This window comes from Arachis ipaensis, chromosome B02 (assembly GCF_000816755.2).
Source record: "Arachis ipaensis cultivar K30076 chromosome B02, Araip1.1, whole genome shotgun sequence".
Classification (NCBI taxonomy): domain Eukaryota; kingdom Viridiplantae; phylum Streptophyta; class Magnoliopsida; order Fabales; family Fabaceae; genus Arachis; species Arachis ipaensis.
In genome coordinates this window covers 37,070,431-37,085,692 of record NC_029786.2, presented here as the reverse complement: position 1 = coordinate 37,085,692, position 15,262 = coordinate 37,070,431, and the positions used below count along the sequence as shown (strand labels likewise).

General features: G+C 38.0%; 1 protein-coding gene across 1 annotated transcript; it reads right to left on the bottom strand.

Moving 5' to 3' along the window:
* On the bottom strand, positions 243-1,196 carry LOC107627192. The gene has a single exon (XM_016330045.1). The coding sequence runs from the start codon at positions 1,194-1,196 to the stop codon at positions 243-245; it is 954 nt and encodes a 317-aa protein (XP_016185531.1).

Sequence of the window (15,262 nt, the reverse complement as noted above, 5' to 3'; positions counted from 1 at the left end):
CCTGTACTCTCATGGATTAACTCTACATGTTCCAATGATAGGATCCGGTTCACTGTGTGTGGAATGACTGGACTTCTAGCGAAGATAACTCTCATGCCAGGTGAGAAGTCTTCAGTTGGAACCTTCTTGTTCCTCCAGTCCTTGGGTACTTTCTTCTTGGTACCTCCTTCTTCAGTAGATGGTGATGGATGCCCAATACCAAACCTAAGTTTGATGTCAGGGGGATCTGTAATGCTCTCTACTCAGAGAGAATGTTGAAACAGTAAGTGTTGCACAGTGGTACCTTCTTTATTTGAGGGAGAGTGAGGATTATGGATCTTAAACAGAATATGATCCTCATGCAACCTCAGGAATAGCTCTCCTTTTTCCACATCTATGAAGGCCTTTGCAGTAGCTAGAAAAGGCCTTCCAAGGATGATAGTGTCATTTCTGTCCTCCCCAGTATCTAGTATCATGAAGTTCGCAGGGAGGTAAAGGTCTTCAACCTTTACAAGAACATTTTTCACCACACCATATGCCCGTTTCGGGGACATATCTGCCATCTCCAGTGAGATCCTAGTGGGCTGCACCTCTTGAATTCCCAGTTTCCTCATTACAGAGAGAGGCATAAGATTAATGCTTGATCCTAAGTCGCACAATGCCTTCTCAAAGGTCATAGTCCCTATAGTGCAGGGAATAAGGAAGCTTCCGGGATCTAGCATCCTCGGAGGCAGCTTCTTCTGGACCAAGGCGCTGCATTCCTTAGTCAGTATCACCATCTCATCTCCCTTTAGAGCCTTCTTATCAGCGATCATGCTCTTCAAACACGCCATGAAAGGGAGGTTCTTCTCCAGCACCTCTGCAAAAGAGATGTTGACTTGCAGTTTCCTGAGAACTACTAAGAACTGATCAAGTTGCTCATCATCAGGCTCCTGTTGCATGCTTAGAGAGGGTGGTCCTTCAGGCTCCTCCCTTTTCATGGGGGTGTGCTTGGGCATACTCCCAGTCTCCTTCTGAGCCTTAATCTTCTTCAGTTCCTCAGTAGCAGACTCCTCCTTGGGTTCGGCCTCAGCTTCCATAGTGAGGTCCTTGCACTCTTTCTTTGGATTCACCTCAGTGTTGCATGGAAGAGTGTTAGAGGGGATCTCTGGGATCCTCTTGCTCAGCTGACCTATCTGAACCTCCAAGTTTCTGATGGAGGATCTAGTTTCTGCCATAAAATAGTGCGTGGTCTTAGAGAGGTTAGAGACTATAGTAGCCAGGTCAAAGAGACTTTGTGTGGGTGTCTCCTTCTGCTGCTGAGAGGGTTGGAATGGTCTATTATTGAACCAGTTTTAGTTCATTCCATCCTGATTGTTGCTGAAGCCTTGTTCAAGCTTCTACTAATCTCTCCACCTAAAGTTTGGGTGGTTCCTTGATGAGCGGATAATTTATACCATTTTTGGCATTATTTTTACATAGTTTTTAGTATGTTTTATTTACTTTTTATTATATTTTTATTAGTTTTTATTCAAAAATCACATTTCTGGACTTTACTATAAGTTTATGTGTTTTTCTTTAATTTTAGGTATTTTCTGGCTGAAATTGAGAGACCTGAGCAAAAATTTGATTCAGAGGCTGAAAAAGGACTACAGATGCTGTTAGATTCTGACTCTCCTGCACTCAAAGTGAATTTTCTGGAGCTACAGAATCCCAATTGGAGCACTCTCAATTGCGTTGGAACTTAGACATCTTGGGCTTTCCAGCAATATATAATAGTTCATACTTTTTCCGAGATTTGATGGCTGAAACTGGCATTGAAAGCCAGCCTAAAACTTTTTGGTGTAAAACGCCAGAACTGGCATAATTCTTGGCGTTAAACGCCCATTTTGGCACTCAGGGTGGCGTTTAACTCCAATATGAGGCATATGAACGTGAAAGCTTGAAAGCTCAGCCCAAACACTCACAAAGTGGGTCCCAGAAGTAGATTTCTGCACTATCTGCACTTAGTTACTCATTTTCTGTAAACCTAAGTTACTAGTTTAGTATAAAAACCAGTTTTAGAGATTTAGTTTAAAACTCATGACATTTTTTATTCCATATTGTATCTTTGACGGCATGAGTCTCTAAACCCCATAGGTGGGGGTGAGGAGCTCTGCTGTGTTTCAATGGATTAATGCAATTAGTACTGTTTTCTATTCAATCACGCTTGATTCTATTCAATCCGTGACACTCATCATTATCCTCAACCCATGAACGCGTGCCTGACAACCACTCACATTCTATCTGAGCTCAACGTAGTCATTGCGACAACTTGAGTGCGTATCTCTTGGGTTTCTAATCCACAGACCGAGTCCAGAGGTTAGAACCTTCGTGGTATAGGCTAGAACCAATTGGCAGCATTCCTGGGATCCGGAAAGTCTAAACCTTATTTGTGGTATTCCAAGTAGGATTTGGGAAGGGATGACTGTCACGAGCTTCAAACCTGCAAATGTTGGGCGCAGTGACAGTGTGCAAAAGGACAAGGGTCCTATTCCGACGCTAGCAGGAACCGACAGATGATTAGCCGTGCGGTAGCTGTACATGGTATTTGTCATCTGAGACGAGTAATCCGACAGTTGATTAGCCGTGCAGAGATCGTACTTGGTATTTTTCATCCGAGAGGATCATACAGCTTGCCATTGAAGGAAGCCATGCGTGTTTGGAGAAGAAGATGGTAGGAAAGCAGAGATTCAGATGACAGAGCATCTCCGGAACCTCAGCCCTGTTTCTCATTACTGAATCACAAGTACTATTTATTTCATGTTATTTATTTTTCATAAATACAATCACTCTTGTTATCAATCTCCTGACTAAGATTTACAAAATAACCATAGCTTGCTTCAAGCCGACAATCTCCGTGGGATCGACCCTTACTCACGTAAGGTATTACTTGGACGACCCAGTGCACTTGCTGGTTAGTTGTGCGGAGTTGTGAAAAGTGTAATCACAATTTCGTGCACCAAGCTTTTGGTGCCGTTGCCGGGGATTGTTCGAGTTTGGACAACTGATGGTTTATTTTGTTGCTTAGATTAGGAAGAATTTACCTTTTTAGTTGGTTTAAAGTCACTAAATTTGAGTCTTTTATTTTTTTTTCAAAAATCTTTCAAAAATTTTTATTTTTCTTTATTAATCTGTGATTTGTCTTTGAGTCTTTTATTATTGTTCTTGTTAAAATGTTTAAAATCCTTGTTTTATTTTTCTAAATTTCTTTACGAAATTTTTGATAAATAAATAAAAACTAATAACCTCATAATTTAGTCTTTTGTTTGAGTTTAGTTTCATGTTTTAAGTTTAGTGTCAATTGCATGTTTTTATTTTTTTTCAATTTTTTGAATTACATGTTCTTAGTTCTTTATTAATCTTCAAATTGTTCTTGTTAATTTTTCTTATTTGATATTTAAAATTTCTTGTTGGTGTTTGTTGCTGTTTATCTTATACATTTTCGAATTATTAGTGTCCAAAATATAAAAATTTTTAAGTTTGGTGTCCTTTGTGTTTCTATTTTCTTAAAAATTTTTAAAATTTGCTCTTGGTGTTCATCTTGATCTTCAAAGTGTTCTTGGTGTTCAGCTTGACATTCAAAGTTTTCTTGTTTGTTTTCTTTGTTTTGATCTAAAAATTCTAAGTTTGGTGTCATTTTATTGTTTTTCTCTTTCCTCATTAAATTCAAAAATATCATTTCTCTTTATTTAATTGAATTTTAGAAAATTTCATTTAAAAATTCAGATTTTTATTTTAAAAATTTTTGTTTTATCTTATCTTAGTTTTAAAATTTCAAAATTCAAAATCTTTTTCAAAAATCATATCTTTTTCAAAATCTTATCTTATCTTATTTCAAATTCAAATTTCAAATTTCAATTGAATTCCAAAATTCAAAAATTCAAATTTAAAAATTTAGATTTCAAATTTCAAATTTCAAAATTTAAAATTCAAAATTTAATTTTCAAATTTAAAAATCAAATCTTTTCAAAATTTAAATCTTTTTCAAATCTTTATCTTATATTGTTGACTTTTTCAAAATTCAAAATTCAAATTTAAAATTTCAAAACTTTTTCATTTAAAAAACTTATCTTCTGTTACCTAACTTATCTTATCTTTTCTAATCTCAAAACTTAAAATCAAATCTTTTTCAAATCTTTTCTTTTATTTATTTTCTTACAGGTATCTTTAATTTTAAGACATATCTTTTTCAAAACTTCCTAACCACTTTCTCTCTCTCCATTTTTCGAAAATCCTCACCCATTTTTTCAAATCTTTTTAATTAATTAATTATTTTAGTTATAAATTTTCTTTTAATTTTTGAACTTATATTCGACTTTTCATTTATTTTATTTTCTTTTAATTTCGGTATTCAAAAAAAATAATTTATTTTACAATCCACATCTCCCTTTCTCCATCATGGACCTAAGTGAAAATGAACAGTCCAGAAGGACTTTGGGGTCATATGCTAACCCCACTACTGCTGCATATGGGAGTAGTATCTGTATACCCCCCATAAAAGCCAGCAGTTTTGAGCTAAACCCTCAGCTCATTATCATGGTGCAGCAAAATTGCTAGTATTCTGGTCTTCCACAGGAAGAACCTACTGAGTTTCTGGCACAGTTCTTACAAATTGCTAACATAGTACGTGATAAGGAAGTAGATCAGGATGTCTACAGATTATTACTGTTTCCATTTGCTGTAAAAGATCAAGCTAAGAGGTGGTTAAATAACCAACCCACAGCAAGCATAAGAACATGGAAACAGTTATCAGACGAATTCCTGAATCAATATTTCCCTCCAAAAAGGATGACACAGCTAAGGCTAGACATCCAAGGCTTTAAACTAGAGGATAATGAATCTCTTTATAATGCCTGGGAGAGGTACAGAGAGATGCTAAGGAAATGCCCCTATGAAATATTTTCAGAGTGGGTGCAGTTAGACATCTTCTACTACGGGCTTACAGAAAAGGCCCAGATATCTCTAGACCACTCAGTTGGTGGATCTATACACATGAGAAAGACAATTGAAGAGGCTCAAGAACTTATTGATACAGTTGCTAAAAATCAATATCTATACTTAAGTAGTGGGTCCTCCATGAAAGAAGAAGCTAAAGCAGTATCCACTGAACTTAGTCCTCAAGAACAAGTTGCTGAACTCAATCAGCAATTGCTTATTATAACAAAATAGTTCGCAGAATTCAAAGAGATGCTCTAAGACACTAAAAATGCTAACAAGAATATGGAAGCACAATTGGATCAGACAAGACAGCAGCTATCTAAACAGATAACAGAAGAATGCCAAGCTGTTCAATTAAGGAGTGGAAAGACATTGAATGTCTCAACTCAAAGCAGCAGAAAGCCAAGAAAGGAACAACTGACAGAGGATAACCAACTCACTGCCCAAAATCCCTTTGAGGACAGTAAGAGCCCAGAGAGGAATGATTCTGGCGTTCAAACGCCAGAACAGGGTGGAAAAGTGGCGTTAAACGCCCAAGGGATGGCCAATTCTGGCGTCCAAATGCCAGAAAAGGGTGGCAATCTGGCGTTAAATGCCCATGCAGCACCCAATTCTGGCGTTCAAATGCCAATAAGGGGTCAGACACCTACAAGTGCTGATAACAACCCCCTTAGGCAGGCTTCTCTAACCACTTCTGTAGGAAATAAACCTGCAGCAACTAAGGTTGAAGAATACAAAGCTAAGATGCCTTATCCTCAGAAACTCTGCCAAGCGGAACAGGATAAATAATTTGCCCGCTTTGCAGACTATCTCAGGACTCTTGAAATAAAGATTTCGTTTGCAGAGGCACTTGAGCAAATACCCTCTTATGCTAAGTTCATGAAAGAAATCTTAAGTCATAAGAAGGATTGGAGAGAAACTGAAAAAGTTTTCCTCACTGAAGAATGCAGTACAGTCATTCTGAGAAGGTTACCAGAGAAGCTTAAAGATCCCGGAAGCTTTATGATGCCATGCACATTAGGGGATGCTTGTACCAAGACAGCCCTTTGTGATCTTAGGGCAAGTATCAACCTAATACCTACATCCACTATCAAAAAGCTTGGTTTGACTGATGAAGTTAAACCAACCCGGATATGTCTCTAACTTGCTGATGGCTCCATTAAAATCCCATCAAGCATAATTGAGGACATGATTGTCAAGGTTGGGCCATTTACCTTTCCTACTGACATTGTAGTGCTGGAAATGGAGGAGCACAAGAGCGTAACTCTCATTCTAGGAAGACCTTTCCTAGCAACTGGACGAACCCTCATTGACGTCCAAAGAGGGGAGATAACCCTGAGAGTCAATGAGGATGAGTTTAAGTTGAATGCTGTCAAAGCTATGCAGCATCCAGACACACCAAAAGACTGCCTGAGTGCTAACATCATTGACTCTCTGGTAGAAGAGGTCAATATGACTGAGAGTCTCGAATCAGAGCTAGAGGACATTTTTAAAGATGTTCAGCTTGATCTGGAGGAACGAGAGAGAACAGAAAAACCTCTGAAAACTCCTCAGGAAGAGGATAAGCCTCCTAAACCCGAGCTCAAACCACTACCACCATCCCTGAAATATGCATTTCTGGGAGAAGATGACACTTTTCCCATGATCATAAGCTTTGCTTTAAATCCATAGGAAGAGAAAGCACTAATTCAGGTGCTAAGGATACATAAGACAGCTCTTGGGTGGTCCATAAGTGATCTTAAGGGCATTAGCCCAGCAAGATGCATGCACAAGATCCTATTGGAGGATGATGCTAAGCCAGTGGTTCAACCACAGAGACTGCTAAATCCAGCCATGAAGGAGGTGGTGCAGAAATAGGTCACTAAGTTACTAGAGGCTGGGATTATTTATCCTATTTCTGATAGCCTCTGGGTGAGCCCTATCCAAGTTATCCCCAAGAAGGGAGACATGACAGTGGTTCATAATGAAAAGAATGAACTGGTTCCTACAAGAATAGTTACAGGGTGGCGTATGTGTATTGACTACAGAAGGCTCAATACAACCACCAGGAAGGATCATTTTCCTTTACCATTCATAGACCAGATGCTAGAGAGACTAGCAGGTCATGAATACTACTGCTTTTTGGATGGCTATTTAGGTTACAACCAAATTATAGTAGATCCTCAGGACCAAGAGAAAATAGCATTCACATGTCCATCTGGAGTCTTTGCCTACTATAGAAGGATGCCATTTGGTCTGTGCAATGCACCTGCAATATTTCAGAGGTGCATGCTCTCTATATTCTCTGACATGGTAGAAAAATTTCTGGAAGTCTTCATGGATGACTTCTCAGTATTTGGAGACTCATTCAGCTCCTGTCTTGATCATCTAGCACTTATTCTGAAAAGGTGCCAAGAGACCAACCTGGTTTTAAACTGAGAGAAATGTCACTTCATGGTGACTGAAGGAATTGTCCTTGGGCACAAAATTTTGAACAAAGGAATAGAGGTAGATCAAGCTAAGGTAGAAGTAATTGAAAAATTACCACCACCTGCCAATGTTAAGGGAATCAGAAGCTTTCTGGGGCATGCAGGATTCTATAGGAGGTTTATAAAGGATTTTTCAAAAATTGCAAAACCTCTGAGCAATCTGCTAGTTGCTGACACGCCATTTGTCTTTGACACGGAGTGTCTGCAGGCATTTGAAACTCTGAAAGCTAAGCTAGTCACAACACCAGTCATTTCTGCACCAGACTGGACATTACCATTTGAACTAATGTGTGATGCCAGTGACCATGCCATTGGTGCAGTATTGGGACAAAGGCATAACAAGCTTCTTGGTGCACAGAAATCGTGACGGTTCCATTCCTTGGTAACGGCACTGAAAACTTTATACGCACGTTCATAATCTTAATTCTTTATCACAACTTCGCACAGCTGACCAGCAAGTGCACTGGGTCGTCCAAGTAATAAACCTTACGTGAGTAAGGGTCGATCCCACGAAGATTGTCGGCTTGAAGCAAGCTATAGTCACCTTGTAAGTCTCAGTCAGGCAGATTCAAATGTATTAAGAGATTATAGTATACTAAAAGATAATTAAAATAGGATAGAGATACTTATGTAAATCATTGGTGAGAGTTTCAGATAAGCGTATAGAGATGCTTTCGTTCCTCTGAACCTCTACTTTCATGTTGTCTTCATCCAACCATTCCTACTCCTTTCCATGGCAAGCTTTATGTAGGGCATCACCGTTGTCAATGGCTACATACCATCCTCTCTGTGAAAATGGTCCTATGCGCTGTCACTGCATGGCTAATCATCTGTCGGTTCTCGATCATACTGGAATAGGATTTACTATCCTTTTGCGTCTGTCACTACGCCCAGCACTCGCGAGTTTGAAGCTCGTCTCAGCCATCCCTTCCCAGATCCTACTCGGAATACCACAGACAAGGTTTAGACTTTCCGGATCTCAAGAATGGCCGTCCATGGGTTCTAACTTATACCACGAAGATTCTAATATCTCGGACTCGGTTCCCTGTATTAGATATCTAAGAGATACTCATTCTAGCTTGTTTGCATGTAGAACGGAAGTGTTTGTCAGGAACGCATTCATAAGTGAGAATCATGATGAGCGTCACATAATCATCACTGGGTGAACCTTTTTCAGATTGTGACTCAGCTTTGCTAAAGTCCCCAATTAGAGGTGTCCAGGGTTCTTAAGCACACTCTTATTTTTGCTTTGGACCTTGACTTTAACCGCTCCGTCTCAAGTTTTCACTTGACACCCTCACGCCACAAGCACATGGTTAAGGACAGCTTGGTTTAGCCGCTTAGGCCAGGATTTTATTCCTTTAGGCCCTCCTATCCATTGATGCTCAAAGCCTTGGATCCTTTTTTATTACCCTTGCCTTTTGGTTTTAAGGGCTATTGGATTTTTTTTTCTTGCCTTTTGGTTTAAAGAGCTTTTGGCTTTTTCTGCTTGCTTTTTCTTTTTCTTTCTCTTTTTTTGCCATTTTTTTCTGCAAGCTTTTGTATTCACTGCTTTTTCTTGCTTTAAGAATCATTTTTATGATTTTTCAGATTATCAAATAACATGTCTCCTTTTCATCATTCTTTCAAGAGCCAACATATTTAACATTCATAAACAACAAATTCAAAAGACATATGCACTGTTCAAGCATTCATTCAGAAAATAAAAACTGTTGCCACCACATCAAAATAATTAAACTAGTTTCAAGGATGAATTTGAAACCATGTACTTCTTGTTCTTTTGTAATTAAAACATTTTTCATTCAAGAGAGGTGATGGATTCATATTCATAACTTTAAGGCATAGACATTTAGACACTAATGATCATGTAATAAGACACAAATATAAATAAACATAAAGCTCAAAAATCGAAAAACAGGAAAATAAATAAATAAGGAGATTAAGGAATGAGTCTACCTTAGTGAGGGTGGCGTCTTCCTCTTCTTGAAGAACCAATGGTGCTCTTGAGCTCCTCTATGTCTCTTCCTTGTCTTTCTTGCTCCTCCTTCATGGCTCTTTGATCTTCTCTGATTTCATGGAGGATGATGGAGTGCTCTTGGTGCTACACCCTTAGTTGTCCCATGTTGGAACTTAATTCTCCTAGGGAAGTGTTGATTTGTTCCCAATAGTTTTGTGGAGGGAAGTGCATCCCTTGAGGCATCTCAGGGATTTCTTGGTGAGGAATCTCCTCATGCTCATGTTTAGGTCCATGATCTCTTGTTTGCTCCATCCTTTTCTTAGTGATGGGCTTGTGAGATGAATTTTTCCGTTTTCCATGACTCAGAGGTGGAAGCAATTGCCTTCTCTTTCCTCTTTCTAGAGGTTTCTCTGGCCTTAGGTGCCATAAATGGTTATAGAAAAACAAAAAACTATGCTTTTACCACACCAAACTTAAAATGTTTGCTCGTCCCCGAGCAAAAGAAGAGAGAAAGTAGTAGAAGAAGAAGAAGAATGGAGGAGAGGGAAAGAGTGGGTGGGTATAGGTGGGTTGTATGATGGTTGTGGAAGAGGTATGGAGGTGATTGGTGAAGGGTATTTGGGGAAGAAAGTTATGAAAGGGTGTGAAGAGGAGAGAAGAAGATGTGGGGATCCTGTTGGGTCCACAGATCCTGTGGGGTCAAGGACTTAACATCCCTGCTCCAATTAGGCGTATAAAACGCCCTTGCTGTGCAATCCTGGCGTTTAACGCCAGACTGCTGCCTGTTTCTGGCGTTAAATGCCCAAATGTAGCTTGTTTCTGGCGTTTAACGCCAGGTAGATGCTTGTTTCTGGCGTTAAACGCCAGCTTGGTGCCTGTTTCTGGCGTTAAACGCCGGACAGATGCTTGTTTCTGGCGTTTAAACGCCAGACTGTTCTCCTCCAGAGTGTGCTATTTTTCATTCTATTTTTCACTCTGTTTTTGATTTTTCAGTAGTTTTTGTGACTTCATATGATCATCAACCTAAAGAAAACATAAAATAACTATGGAAAATAAATAAATATAATTAGATAACATTGGGTTGCCTCCCAACAAGCGCTTCTTTAATGTCAATAGCTTGACAGTGAGCTCTCATGGAGCCTCACAGATGTTCAGAGCAAGGTTGGAACCTCCCAACACCAAACTTAGAGTTTGAATGTGGGCGTTCAACACCAAATTTAGAGTTTAACTTTGGGGGCTTTGGTTGACTCTGTAGTGAGAGAAGGTTTTCATGCTTCCTCTCCATGGTTACAGAAGGAGATCCTTGAGTTTTAATCACAAGGTTGTCCTCATTCAGTTGAAGGACTAATTCTCCTCTGTCCACATCAATCACAGCTCTTGCTGTGGCTAGGAAGGGTCTTCCAAGGATGATGGATTCATCCTCATCCTTCCCAGTATCCAGGATTATGAAATCAGCAGGGATGTAAAGGCCTTCAACCTTTACTAGCACGTCCTCTACTAGTCCATAAGACTGTTTTCTTAAGTTGTCAGCCATCTCTAATGAGATTCTGGCAGCTTGCACCTCAAGGATTCCCAGTTTCTCCATTACAGAGAGTGGCATGAGGTTTATCCCTGACCCAAGGTCACATAGAGCCTTCTCAAAGGTCATGGTGCCTATGGTACAAGGTATTAAGAACTTTCCAGGATTCTGTTTCTTCTGAGGCAATGTCAGTTGATCCAGATCACTCAGTTCATTGATGAGCAAGGGAGATTCATCTTCCCAAGTCTCATTACCAAATAATTTGGCATTCAGCTTCATGATTGCACCAAGGTACTTGGCAACTTGCTCTTCAGTAACATCTTCATTCTCTTCAGCAGAAGAATACTCATCAGAGCTCATGAATGGCATAAGGAGGTTCAATAGAATCTCTATGGTCTCTAGATGAGTCTCAGATTCCTTTGTTTCCTCAGAGAGAAATTCCTTGTTGATCACTAGACGTCCCAGGAGGTCTTTCTCACTGGGATTCACGTCCTCTCCCTCCCTTATAGGTTCGGCCATGATAGTTAAATCAATGGCCTTGCACTCTCTTTTTGGATTCTCTTCTGTATTGCTTGGGAGAGTACTAGGAGGAGTTTCAGTGACTCTTTTACTCAGCTGGCCCACTTGTGCCTCCAAATTTCTAATGGAGGATCTTGTTTCATTAATGAAACTTAAAGTGGCCTTAGATAGATCAGAGACTATATTTGCTAAGCTAGATGGATTCTGCTCAGAATTCTCTGTCTGTTGCTGAGTGGATGATGGAAAAGGCTTGCTATTGCTAAACCTGTTTCTTCCACCATTATTAAAGCCTTGTTGAGGCTTTTGTTGATCCTTCCATGAGAAATTTGGATGATTTCTCCATAAGGGATTATAGGTGTTTCCATAGGGTTCACCCATGTAATTCACCTCTGCTATTGCAGGGTTCTCAGGATCATAAGCTTCTTCTTCAGAAGATGCCTCTTTAGTACTATTGGATGATTCCTTCAATCCATTCAGACTCTGAGAGATCATATTGACTTGCTGAGTCAATATTTTATTCTGAGCCAATATGGCATTCAGAGTATCAATTTCAAGAACTCCCTTCCTCATGGGCGTCCCATTATTCGCAGGATTCCTTTCAGAAGTGTACATGAACTGGTTATTTGAAACCATGTCAATGAGTTCTTGAGCTTCTGCAGGTTTTTTCTTTAGGTGAATGGATCCACCTGCAGAATGATCCAGTGACATCTTTGATAACTCAGATAGACCATCATAGAATATATCCAGGATGATCCATTCTGAAAGCATGTCAGAAGGACACCTTTTGGTCAGTTCCTTATATCTCTCCCAAGCTTCATAGAGGGATTCACCTTCCTTTTGTCTGAAGGTTTGAACATCCACTCTAAGCTTGCTAAGCTTTTGAGGAGGAAAGAACTTGGCTAAGAAAGTTGTGACCAACTTATCCCAAGAGTTCAGGCTATCCTTGGGTTGAGAGTCCAACCATATTCTAGCTCTGTCTCTTACAGCAAATGGGAAAAGCATAAGCCTGTAGACCTCGGGATCAACCCCATTGGTCTTAACAGTATCACAGATCTGTAAGAATTCAGTTAAGAACTGAAAAGGATCTTCAGATGGAAGTCCATGAAACTTGCAGTTCTATTGCATCAGAGAAACTAATTGAGGTTTAAGCTCAAAGTTGTTTGCTCCAATGGCAGGAATTGAGATGCTTCTTCCATGTAAATTGGAATTTGGTGCAGTAAAGTCACCAAGCATCTTCCTTGCATTATTATTATTTTCGGCCATGTTGTCTTCTTTTTCGAAAAATTCTGTCAGATTTTCTCCAGAGAGTTGTGCTTTAGCTTCCCTTAGCTTTCTCTTTAGAGTCCTTTCAGGTTCAGGATCAGCTTCAACAAAAATGTTCTTATCCTTGTTCCTGCTCATATGAAAAAGAAGAGAACACAAAAGAAAATATGGAATCCTCTATGTCACAGTATAGAGATTCCTTTATGTGAGTATAAGAAGAGAAGAATGTAAGAAGGAAAATTCGAACACCAAGAGGAAGAGAGGGTTCGAATTTTGGGATGAAGAGAAGTGTTAGTAAATAAATAAATAATTAGAAGGAGATGAGAGAGAGGGAATTTCGAAAATTAAACAAATTAAAATAAAAATATTTTTGTTTTTAATTTGAAATTAAAATAAAATTCGAAAGTTAGAAAAAAATAAAATTAAAATTAAAAATTAAAATAATTAGTTAATTAAAAAGGAATTTTGAAAAAGAGGAAGGTGATTTTCGAAAATTAGAGAGAAAATTAGTTAGGTAGTTTTGAAAAAGATATGATTGAAACAAAAAGATAAGATTGATTGAAAAAGAATTGAAAATTGTTTTTGAAAAAGATAAGAAGTTAGAAAAGATTTTGAAATTGATTTTGAAAAAGATATGATTGAGAGATATGATTGAAAATCATTTTGAAAAGGATTTGAAAAAGAAATTTAAAAAGATTTGATTTTGAAAATTAAAGTTGATTACTTGACTAACAAGAAACTAAAAAGATATGATTTTAAAATTTAAAGATTGAACTTTTCTTACTAGGCAAGTAACAAACTTAACATTTTTGAATCAATCACATTAATTGTTAGTATTAATTTCAAAAATATGAAATAAAAATAAGAAAAAGATTTTTGAAAATCAATTTTGAAATTTTCGAAAATCATAAAGGAAAATGAAAAAGATTTGATTTTTGAAAAAGATTTGAAAAAGATAGAATTTTGAAATTGAAAATTTGATTTGACTCATAAGAAACAACTAAATTTTAAAAAATTTTGAAAAAGTCAACTCAAATTTTCGAAAATTTATGAGTGAAAAAGGAAAAAATATTTTTTTTATTTTTGAATTTTATTAAAGAAAGAGAAAAACAATCCAAAGACTCAATGCATGAAAATTTTAGATAAAAACATGTGATGCATGCAAGAACCTATGAATGTCAAGATGAACACCAAGAACACTTTGAATGTCAAGATGAACACCAAGAACTAATTTTTGAAAAATTTTCAAGAAAAGAAAACATGGAAGGCACCAAACTTAAAAATTTTTATTCTTTAGACATTAACAAATTGAAAATGCATATGAAAAACAAGAAAAGACACAAAACAAGAAAATATGAAGATCAAACAAGAAGACTAGCCAAGAACAACTTGAAGATCATGAAGAATATAATGCATGAAATTTTCGAAAATAATTTTTAGAAAATTAAAAAGATGCAATTGACACCAAACGTAAAACTTGACTCTAGACTCAAACAAGAAACACAAAAATATTTTTGATCTTATGATTTTGTTAATTTTTTTGGTTTTTTTTTTTCGAAAATTATTTTGGAAAAAACGAAAAAGAAGAAATATTTTTTTTGTATTTTTCGAAAATAAGAAATAAAAAGCTTAAAATTAAAATAAAATTACCTAATCTGAGCAACAAGATAAACCGTTAGTTGTCCAAACTCGAACAATCCCCGGCAACGGCACCAAAAACTTGGTGCGCAAAAATCGTGACGATTCCATTCCTTGGTAACGGCGCTGAAAACTTTATACGCACATTCATAATCTTAATTCTTTATCACAACTTCGCACAGCTGACCAGCAAGTGCACTGGGTCATCCAAGTAATAAACCTTACGTGAGTAAGGGTCGATCCCACGGAGATTGTCGGCTTGAAGCAAGCTATAGTCACCTTGTAAGTCTCAGTCAGGCGGATTCAAATGTATTAAGAGATTATAGTATACTAAAAGATAATTAAAATATGATAGAGATACTTATGTAAATCATTGGTGAGAGTTTCAGATAAGCGTATCGAGATGCTTTCGTTCCTCTGAACCTCTACTTTCCTGCTGTCTTCATCCAACCATTCCTACTCCTTTCCATGGCAAGCTTTATGTAGGGCATCACCGTTGTCAATGGCTACATCCCATCCTCTCTGTGAAAATGGTCCTATGCGCTGTCACTGCATGGCTAATCATCTGTCGATTCTCGATCAAACTGGAATAGGATTTACTATCCTTTTGCGTCTGTCACTACGCCCAGCACTCGCGAGTTTGAAGCTCGTCACAGCCATCCCTTCCCAGATCCTACTCGGAATACCACAGACAAGGTTTAGACTTTCCGGATCTCAAGAAGATTCTAATATCTCGGACTCGGTCCCCTGTATTAGATATCTAAGAGATACTCATTCTAGCTTGTTTGCATGTAGAACGGAAGTGTTTGTCAGGAACGCATTCATAGGTGAGAATGATGATGAGCGTCACATAATCATCACATTCATCATGTTCTTGGGTGCGAATGGATATCTTAGAGAAGGAATAAGCTTGAATTGAATAGAAAAACAGTAGTACTTTGTATTAATTACTCAAGGAGC